Below are 11,190 nucleotides of genomic sequence, written 5' to 3' on the forward strand. Positions count from 1 at the left end.
GAGTGTTCGATTAAGGGGGATAGGTACCCCTACCCCCTGACATAAATATGTGGGGGTATGAATACAAATCCAACACTGTGTTTGATTTACACCCTGTTTGATAGCACGGGTTAAATTCAAGAAGCTATTGCCCTCCCATCCTTGTACTGGACTTGGGAATAGGGAGAGGACCCCCCCAGGCAAACCATACCAATGTCGACATCCTCCCCTGTACCATACAAAAAACACTACCCCCAATGTAAGTCCAATAAACAGGAACACAAAAAGTCCTGGTGGGCTGTGAAGGTCCCAGTAGCTGGAAAGCTCAGTCCATGGGTTGGTTGTAGTGTTCATTTGTGAAGTGGCTCGTCCAATGGCTTGTCAGGGTCAGGTGGGGGTCCCAGCGCCAACTTAACTTTCTTGGAACAGTCGTGGTTTTGCATTATACAGGGGAGAGGTTACTAGGACGTCACCCTGTAGTGCTTTGGTTTCTTTAGCAAATACTGAATGCAGGTTAGCTCTGTTAGTGGACAAGGGAGAGGTTACTAGCACTTCACCTTGTTTTTGTTTTTTTTCCCTGCTGTTTAAAAGGAGGAAAGAAAAAAAAACCCAGAAGGAGGGACAGGCTGATCTGTAGTAGAAGTGAAGTCATCTCGAGGTGGAGGGGTCTTTTTGCAGTAGGAAGCATGGGTCCAGGCAGTCAGTCCTTGGCACTTCACAGCGGCATTGGTAGTTAGCAGGACTTAATAAGGGCCTTTTTAGCATGGGGCCAGAGTAGTCTTTTGTTGATGGACCTTTATTTAGACCCAGTCACCTGGTTTTAACAAATGACAGGTTTGCTCAGGATTCTTGAAGCAGGACTTCTTTTACCTGTAAATACAGAGACCTAACACATTTCATTAATGTCTGGCAGTGTGTTGCAGATCTCACAGCTGCTTGGGCACATTCAAGCCCCCCTCTTTCTTGGCTGTTAGTCAAATCATCCTAGCTGTGAGTAGTGTCCTTGGGCAGGCCAGTGTCTTATCTTTGGACCGAGCCTGCCAGCTGCAGCGTTGAATTAGCTCGTCCTCTGTTTTATTTCTTTTCCCCTTCTTGGCTTTTATTAACCTGCAAAGGAAACTTTCACTTTTTACGTATACACCTTTGTTTAAAAAGGAACACATGTACATTGCCCATCATACAGCACTTTAGTTCTTATTGTTTAATGTATGCCACATACACCCTTCTAGAAAAATGACTTTATTACAGAGCTTTGGAGCAACAAGCCAGGACAAGCACACCCAATTTTGAGGAGTCCACTTGGTACAACCTCTGGTGTCCAATAGCTTTCCTCCCTCCCCAGCCCTCTGGCTAGAAATGTGAGGTAGCCAGAAGGATCCCATGTATAATATGGGGAGTGGGTTAACCTTTCATGTCCTTGCTTCCAAAGACTGTCGGTGTGCAAATTTTAACAATATTTTTTTTTCAATTAAACGATCTGGCCAATGAATTTTTTTTTTTTTACTTAAGCAAATGTATTAAACTTTAGTATTTCACATTTTTTGATATTATCCAAACACTTTGTATTCCAAGTTGAATAAAACAAGTATCTGCATTTTGATTTAACCCTTCTATTTAGTTTTAAACTAAACTGTCCTATGAAAAATTAAACACAGCAATTCTGGCCACAAGACAAACACCACAAGACAGGACATAGAACACAGAACAGAATTCCTATTGTGCCAGTAAATTCATGAGATGTTGAATTGCTTTTCAGCTGGCATCAGTTTTCTCTGTTTTTCTGAAAGACAAAAAAAAAAACAACAACACAGATCTACCTCTTTTGGGCAGTCAGTCATTGCTTAAAATATTTACTTTTTATACAAATACCCTTCTTAATTGCAGGCAAAACAGAGGAATTACCCATATTTTCTTGTATTTGTTTTATAGGCAGCCCAGGTTTCAGTGGCCTCTACCTTATCAGTTAGGTAATTTACACTTAAACAAATGCTTTCCGGCTTGCTTTTGGATCCGCAGGTTAAAGATTTTTACTTTAAAAAGGGCAAAATAAACTTTACCAGACTTTTGATTGCCTTTTACTTTTAACTCCTGCTGTCAAACACACAGTGACCTGAAAAGGAAGACACCACCTATTGTAGCCCCTTGGAGCCTAATAAGATATTCATTAAGTAGCACTGTATAATTGCATTTCTTTGGAAAAGGGCCCATTTTTTTCCAAAATGGCTGCAAAGAAACCAAGAATTTTTTTTCTTTCCAGTATTTCACAAAGTTCAACTGCTTAATTCTTTCCAGCAACTAAAGAGTTAACTTCTTACTTTACTTTCTTAAATCACTTGCTTATTTCCCAAAACGACACCCAATTAACTTAGATTTTACCATTCCAAATATTATTCCGGGATTTACGTTTTCCATTCCTGTAATTATTTACTCCTCTTTTTTCACTATGACCTTCAAGTTTCCAACCTGTTTTCCAATCTCTTTATCTGTTGCCTGCCCGCTTGGGCCCGATCCTGTTTTTTTTCTCTGAACTGTCCCTTCCATGAGCACCAGCTTTGTTTCACTACCAAATTAACAAGGAGGGTGGGCTTCTTAACTAGCCCCCAGCCCTCCTGGTCTCTTTTCTTAAATATTTTTACTTACAAGGGCTACCCGAGTCCTCCCGCCATGAGGCTTGTCACCTGGACAGAAAGCATGGCCAATTGGCAAGCAAGGAGGTGACAGGCATAAGTCAGAAAGCCGAGGGTAAGCCGGAGGAGGGGCAGAAGCAGGCATAGCACAGAACAGGGCTGGAGACCCCTGAGATGAATAAGAAAAGGAGGAGGAAAGAGGACGTCCTTTCGCATGCGCATAAGCCCAGTTGTTCCATACATACCAATAATCCATCTGGGCTGGAGTTTTGTTTTCCAGCCTTTTCCTAAGCGTTCTTAATTTTTCCCCAGCAAAGGAACCATACGGTGGCCAGTCAAAAGGTGTTTGACTTGTTATTGCTGGCCACTCAACCTTGCACAAGATTACAGCTTTTTTTTTTTTTTACCTAACCTATGGGTACCAGAAATAGTCCCCCAATTCTCGAGAATTTCAGCCAAAGGGGTCCCCTTACTTACACTCTGCCCAGAACCCATAATGGGCTACCAAAAGGACACCAAATGTGCCACCTTATCGCCTAAGCGACGGCTCACACCCCCGTTCCTTGGAGTTCTCAAAGGTGAACTCACCCTGTGCCGGCTGGAGCTGTCCGAGAGGAGGAGTGTAGTCTCGCTTGTTGGGGCGAGCCTAGAGTCCCTTCGTGGTCGCCAAAACTGTTATGAATTACACCTTGTAGGACACGCACACAAGTGCTGCGAATTACACCTGGTACGACACGCACACCACTGCTGCAAATTATACCTGATAGGACACGCACAACAGTGCTGCGAATTATACCTGATAGGACACGCAGAGTTCAAATCTAGGCTGAGGCACAGAAACAAAGTCCACAACTGCAGAGTTCCCAAAAGACACTAAGTTTATTACCCTCGAGCGTGGTGCCCCCCTGCTAGCCAGGAGGGGACCCTGAATACAGATTATACAAAGGTTATATACTTTTTAGCAAAGCATGTTGCCCTTGTGCATCGGAAACCTTAGCCAATAAACAAACCCTTGTCTTATCTACCACCTATCCCTGCTTGGTGCATTCCTCGTGCTATACCAGTATGTTAATTACACAGCATGGTCCTAAAGCTATGCATCAGTAACCTTTATTATCAGGATGGGAGGCCTCACATCAAGGCCAAGAGACAGGGAGTTAGAGACTGACAAAAACCAGATACTGGGAGTCAAGGCAGGCTGGAGACAAGGAGGAGGATTTTCACAGGGATTCAGTATCTAAGGATTACTCCTCCTGGTGTATGATGTGCTGGCATTTAAACAATAGTGGGCTCCAAACCAAAATGGAGTCACATGTGCTAACTTTTCCTTAACACACAATCAGGACACAGCCTATCATGCCCAAATCTTATTTCCTTACCCAGAGACATCTTCGGGTACACTTACTATATAGATTAACATATTATGACATATATTCATACATAGTAATATCGATTATCTATTCCCTAAAACCATTACCCTTGGCCCAACTTATGACTTCCATGTCCTGCAGTGTACCCTGCAGTTACCGGTCTGTTCCAGACCGATGGTAAACATATTTAATTCAGTTCCCTATTGAGTTCCCCAAAGTCAAGCACAAACAACGCCCCCCCAAATAATAGACTCAATCAAATTAATGAAAAAAAACACACTGTAGCAAGCTAGCAAACTGGCCTTATGGGCTAGAGCTCCCCACTTAATTGCGGGAACTGGGACAAACTGATGGGTGGGATTTCAGTGACATTTGAAGAGATGTGTAACTTGTGAAATCTTCAAATACGTGATAAAAGCTGAAATGTGTAACTTTGCGGAGCAGACGTTCTGCATAAGGTGCATGCAACATCACTGCTTCCAAAAAACTGGTATCCTATCATACAAATGATTGCAAATGAAAGCTTGGTCAAACAATTGACTACACAATTGATCAACAACCAGTGTGAATCACTCCTTCCTCTCACCTTCAGTGTTTAGAGACAATGAAGGCACCCATGGAAATAATTCTCCTGAGCAAAAGTGCCGTTGAAGTTTCCAAGCCTTCAGCATTAAAGAAATGAATGGAAATTTTTAGTTTTGTTTTTCTCATTGTGCTCCAAAGAAGGATTCAGGGAAATGGTAAATGCTGTTTCAAAACTGCTACAATCCAAAGACACAGACCTATCCAAAGCAGCAGGATTACTTCCCAAATCCACTGATCTTGTAGCTACATTTCCAATTGAATTCAAGGAAGCCAAACATTTAACAAGTAAATGATCAGGACAATGGGGCAGAGAAATCAAGTGTGAGGAAAGTGCTTGAGAAAGGCAGAAAGACAGGGGAGCAGCTGATTTAGTGGCATACCAGGGAGGAGAGCAACCAGGAGCTCCAAGGGAGATGAGCTGAGGGAAGGCAGAATTTTTCCCTGAACAACTGCCCAAAAGAGTGAAATGGAGGGGCGGATGGCCTGTGAGGGGCAGGGCAAATGGCAGCCCCCCTTGTCCTCTCAGGGCAGGGAATATGGAGGGGCTGATGGCGTGTGAGAGGAGAGTGGGGGAAAGGCCCCCTTATCCTGGAGTGGGGAAATGGGTGACAGGGTGAGGAGGGGATTGGCGATTGGGGAGAGAGCATTACTGGGCTGGAGAAGGGGCTGCATAATGAGTTCATGGTTGGAATGGGGCTTGATGGAGTAGGAGGAGAATGGATGGATGTGGGGTTGGCTTTGGCTGTTCCTAGGAGGATGTATGTTGTGGCTGCAGAATATACCTGGGGGCGGTGGGAGATTCCCTGGAACTGTGGGGAGATCTGGCTGCTTTGTTTAAGTTGCACAATAAAATAAATTGTTTCTAATCCAGGTAATGGAAAGACTACAAGTTCACTCGCCCATGTGCCGAACAGTACACCCTTGGTGGTGTCGATCCACAATAGTACGTGTGGAATTTTGGTTCCTTATAGCACAGGCATCTCCATGTCTGTCAAGCTGGCACCTTTCACAAGAACTAACGTCTCTTTGAGAAAAAAATATCAGTGTCAAATCCTGACCGAAAGCAAGTCAGTGCCAGTCTCCTGACTCATGCATTACACCATTTACCCCAGCTCTGAGATGGGCGATTGCTGAATGTTGCGAAACATCTTGTGAATTGGGTTACCCCTAAATCCAGGACACTGCACCAGTCGCTGCAGAAATACTTCAAATCATTCATCCTTTAAGTCTTTTCCATTTGTGCTGGTCGAGCTAAAATGTGTAACAATGTGATCAACGGTGATTCCCAATTGATTATCTGTCCTCCAGAGCTTTTACCCACTGGGTTATAAACATTGCTGCACTGTGTGCCTGACAGAGAGAGGGAATGCTGCTGCCCAGGCTGTTCAGGCTCTGCTTCCTCAGGAGTCAAGGATGAACACTCAGCTGCTACTTTCGTGGCTTTGGTAAGTGCGCTGATCACACTGGAGTTATTTCACGGACAGGGACAGGCAGTCTCAACTGCTTGGAACGTTTAATCTGTAACCAATGAGACCTGCACATTCTTATGATCAGCATCGTTATTCGTTGTTGTATATAGGACCCAAACTCCTCGGAAGACAGGTCCCTCCCTTGTGGTGCTTGCAATCTGATGGCCCAGATGGTGCAAACATTACCCTTGTAGCACGGAATTTTCCATGAGTGAAGAACCCAAATCCCAGTGAAAGCCAGCTTGTGTTTTCAGCTCCCTGTGGCACTTTGTCGTAAGTACCATTGACTTGCCTGGGGCTGTGTATGGTAAGAAGGAGCCTCAGCATGGCCATATCGCGTCCCAGCTGTGGTCTATCTAGACCCATAACCTGACTGACAGTCACTAGCACCAGACACTTAACAGGAAGGGGTGCAGTTAACCCTGCATTGGCAAATACTGAATAATCTGACCATAGTTTCTAGACAATCGGAGAGTGTGTGTAACCTCTGAAAGGGTGACTTGCACTCCCTGCATTTCCTGCAGCTTCTGGAGGCATGATGCTTGCTTGGCATATAACACCCTCTGGAGTGTCTGCTCGGATACCATAAGTAGGAAAATGGAGCTGTTTGTCTTTGCTCCAACAAAATGTAATATCAATGAGGGTTTTGCTGGCTAAGGGCCTCTTGGGCCCGTTCACGTCCCTAGGAGTTGTACATAGAACTGAGGATAGGGGTTTTCACAGTAAACTTTGCATATGGCAAAACTCCCGGTTGAGGAATGCTGCCTCTCTCCACAGGGCTGGATCTCACCCAGTGTGAGCAAAGGAGGCATCTAGAATGAAGATAGGACAGAGCTAACATTCACAGAGTTCAGAGGCTCCTTTTCTTTTCGGCCCCTTCCCCTCCAATAATAACATACATAATCATGTACAACAGCGAGGGCATCCTTGTTTACAGCTAAAACACAGCAGAGCTGGATTGTGTTCCCTGTTCGACCACAGCCTCCTTGTGTGGCTTTGGACAAGTCCCTGTCAGTCATCACTGAGTAGTTTCTATGAACGCTTCTCAGCCCATGGACCATTCACAATACACATCATTGTTCTCCTCTCACAGGATTTTTAAATAGCTAAACCATTTACTTTTTTATCATGGATCCAAGCTAAAGTGTTGAGATATGGATCCAGACTGAAATCTTGTTCCAAAATGTACGAGTGTTCTGATCCAGTGTTTTGGTTCAGGTCCACTCTGCTTTTCTTATGTTCCCTTTAATAATGAGTTCATAGAAGTCTTCATATGACAAGCTCCACCAAGGGGAGAGGGTGTGGTCTAGTCTAGTGAAGGGGCACTCTGCTGAGAGCCTGGAGACCTGACTTCTGTCACTGATCTCCTGCGTTACCCTGAACAAGTTGCTTACCTGTTTTGTGTTTCAGTTTCCCCCTCAGTTAAATGAGGATCTACATCCTCCTTCTGATGAGTGTCAATGGGCGTTGAATCAGACCCACTGATACTTGTGCTCTTTTGTAAATCACTTTGAGATTTATAAATGCAAAGCTCTATATAAGAACAGGATATTATTAGTAATGGGATATTATAACTGATCTGGGGATGTGTGAGTACCACCAGGGTTTTTAATCAAGGTACTGACTCCAACCTGTCTGAAGAGCGGGGGCAGAATGGGCCATATTTTCTGTCATGCTGTCACATATTTTCAATCATGTTGCTTTTAATTGTAGGGGATGTGGTTTAAGAAACTGATCAGAACCTCCCCAGTGCATCATGCCAACCTGCAATGAAAGCAACATCAGTCCTGCAAGATTCCTCCTGGCAGGCATCCCAGGGCTGGAAGCTGATGGCCCCTGGATCTCCATCCCTTTCTGTTCCATATACCTTATTGCAATTCTAGGAAACAGTCTGATTCTGTTTGTGATCAAGACAGAGCACAGTCTTCATCAGCCCATGTACATGTTCCTTTCTCTGTTGTCTGTCACTGACCTTGGCTTATCTGTTTCCACCTTGCCAACTATGCTCAGCGTCTTCCTGTTTAACACCAGAGAAATTGTCATTGATGTCTGTCTGACCCAACTTTTGTTTATTCAAACTTTCTCCATGATGGAATCATCCGTACTATTAGCCATGGCATTTGACCGCTTTGTTGCAATACGCCACCCGCTGAGATACGCTTCGACTTTAACCAGTGCAAGGATAGGAAACATAGGGCTGGCGATAATAATCAGGGCTAGTGGTCTGAATATCCCAGCTGTCATTCTTCTCAAGAGGTGGCCATACAGCAAGATTCAACCACTCTCTTATTCATATTGTTTGCATCAAGATGTGATGAAGATGGCCTGCACAGACACTACACCCAGCAGCTTCTATGGTTTGTTTATTCTCTTTTCTTCTCTGGGATTAGACTCAGTGCTCATTGTCTTGTCTTACATCATGATCCTTCAGACTCTATTGAGTATTACGTCCTGGCAAGAGCGTCTCAAGGCTCTAAACACTTGTGTCTCCCACATCTGCGTCACCCTGCTTTTCTACACCCCGCTGATCAGTTTGTCGATGATTCAAAGGTTCAAGAAACAGGCTCTCCCTCAGAGTCAGATTCTTCTGTCTTATCTCCACCTCCTCTTCCCCCCGGTGCTCAATCCCATTGTATACAGCATGAAAACCAAAGAGATTCGTAAACGGATCATGAAGATCTTTCAAAACTATTCCACTAACAGACTCCAATGCGGGCTGTCATAAATATAAAGGGAAGGGTAAATCCCTTTAAAATCCCTCCTGGCCAGGGAAAAATCCTCTCACCTGTAAAGGGTTAAGAAGCTAAAGGTAACCTCGCTGGCACCTGACCAAAATGACCAATGAGGAGACAAGATACTTTCAAAAGCTGGGAGGAGGGAGAGAAACAAAGGTTCTGTGTGTCTGTCGGTATACTGCTTTGCTGGGGATAGACCAGGAATGGAGTCTTAGAACTTTTAGTAAGCAATCTAGCTAGGTATGTGTTAGATTATGATTTCTTTAAATGGCTGAGAAAAGAACTGTGCTGAATAGAATGACTATTTCTGTCTGTGTGTCTTTTTTGTAACTTAAGGTTTTGCCTAGAGGGATTCTCTACATTTTGAATCTAATTACCCTGTAAGGTACCTACCATCCTAATTTTACAGGGGTGATTCCTTTACTCCTATTTACTTCTATTTCTATTAAAAGTCTTCTTGTAAGAAAACTGAATGCTTTTTCCTTGTTCTCAGATCCAAGTGTTTGGGTCTGTGGTCACCTATGCAAATTGGTGAGGATTTTTACCAAACCTTTCCCAGGAAGTGGGGTGCAAGGGTTGGGAGGATTTTGGGGGGAAAGACGTGTCCAAACTACATTTCCCAGTAAACCCAGTTAGAGTTTGGTGGTGGCAGTGGTTATTCCAAGGACAAAAGATAAAATTAATTTGTACCTTGGAGAAGTCTTAACCTAATCTGGTAAAAGTAAGCTTAGGAGGTTTTCATGCAGGTCCCCACATCTGTACCCTAGAGTTCAGAGTGTGGGAGGAACCTTGACAGGGGCACTGATTTGGTCTGTCTAATCTGTCTCTCTCAGAGCCAATATAGCCCACGGTGTCCAAGTGCCTCTGTGACTAAAAGCAACTCTTAAGGACATATTAGAAAAGTATTGAAATGGTAAACAGGGCCATTCCTCATGGATAGCTAGCAAAGCCACGGTAAATAAACTAGAGTTCTTGAAATATAGGCATATATTGTTACAGAATCAAAAGTATATACTAATTATATTTGTCTGGGTTTTTCTATATCTTACTACAAGTTCAGTAGTGTGACCAAATTAGCTTGTAGATGATAAATTTCAGTTCCTGTAAGTCTTGTTTCATGACCCATTCTCTTGATTCAGAGGTCAAAAGGGGATATTACCATTTCGATGAAACTTGTGGTATAATATCATTGTCTTTATTTCTCTTTGAAGTTTGTAGTAACCTACCTGTGAACCATTTCAATGGTTAATGACCTTATGGTAATCAATGCTGCTAGTTATCAGTGTAGATGTAGGAAATAGAGATTTATTTCAAGGCAAAAATGCACATTACTTATTCTTCATCCATTCTTCAACCTGCTGTGGTCATTTGGGGACAAGAGGCTAATCAGCTGAATTTCAGCTACAAAGAGACTTTTGGGCCTGATCCTTACTATCTCAGATCTGCTTAAGCTTTGTCAGGGGATGTTCAAGTAACAAGATGGAGGACTTGTGGATTAGCCCTGCATTTCTCATGGAAGAATTTGAAAACACTCTGTATATGGACTGTCGATTGGACTATGACCTTTTCCATTAATTCCAGAAAGATTTCTACAGATCGGCAGACTCACCATTTCTGCTTAGAAACTGACCTGTGAACTGGGTTCATATCTGTATGTATAACAATCTTTTAGGACAATAACTCTCTTTCTTTTCCTTTTAAAAATATCTTAGATTTGTGAATAAGAATTGTCTGTAAGTGTGTATTTTACCTGGTGTGAAATGTGTCCGATCTCTTGAGAGTAGTAGAACTTCACAGATGGTGAATAAGATTTTATATAACCCTTAATAGATGGACTTTGCTGTGTGGGTGGGAGCCAAAGGCTAGATTGCTTAAAGAGAACGGTATTTTGGCTTCTTGGGAACCAGGAAGGTATTATAGAAGCTGTTTGGTTACTGTTTTGGTGAATCAATTATAAGAATAAGCCACCAGTTTGGGGGATTGTCTGCCCTATTCCTTGCAGTTTGTCCTGATTGAGCATTCTCTGTACAGTCCCTCCAGCAACTCCGGTCACAGCCTCCCAAAAGGAAAGATTGTATTGTTCGCCCCACAGTTGGCAAAACTGCAGTCCTGTACCCTTAAAGCTTCTCCTTCTGGAATAAAGTATTCTGTTTTGTCCAGGGAATTAGGTTGTTCAGTGGAATACATTTAAGGAAGAAGGAGTTTCAAGGGAGGAAGACTACGTTTATGCATTCCTAAACTACTTAGCAGGTTGACTTGTAAATTCTCTGAAAACTCATTCTGCACTCAGAGAGTAAGTGTTGCTGTGTTGGCTAAAGCTACACCATATTTCATAGACACAGAAGTTGAATCCCTGCTCTGAGAGCAAAACTTGACCCAACTTTAACTGTGGCTTAACTATTGATGTCACCATAATAAAATATAA

General features: G+C 43.2%; 1 protein-coding gene across 1 annotated transcript; it reads left to right on the forward strand.

Moving 5' to 3' along the window:
• The first annotated feature begins 7,786 nt into the window (after positions 1–7,786).
• Positions 7,787–8,755, forward strand: LOC140905588 (olfactory receptor 51G2-like). Its single transcript, XM_073329108.1, has one exon. The coding sequence runs from the start codon at positions 7,787–7,789 to the stop codon at positions 8,753–8,755; it is 969 nt and encodes a 322-aa protein (XP_073185209.1).
• The last annotated feature ends 2,435 nt before the right edge of the window (positions 8,756–11,190 follow it).

Source organism: Lepidochelys kempii, chromosome 1 (assembly GCF_965140285.1).
Source record: "Lepidochelys kempii isolate rLepKem1 chromosome 1, rLepKem1.hap1, whole genome shotgun sequence".
Lineage (NCBI taxonomy): Eukaryota > Metazoa > Chordata > Testudines > Cheloniidae > Lepidochelys > Lepidochelys kempii.

Excerpts from the sequence above, each read along its gene's own strand:
- LOC140905588 (XM_073329108.1), top strand. The coding sequence starts at position 7,787 with ATGCCAACCTGCAATGAAAGCAACATCAGTCCTGCAAGATTCCTCCTG.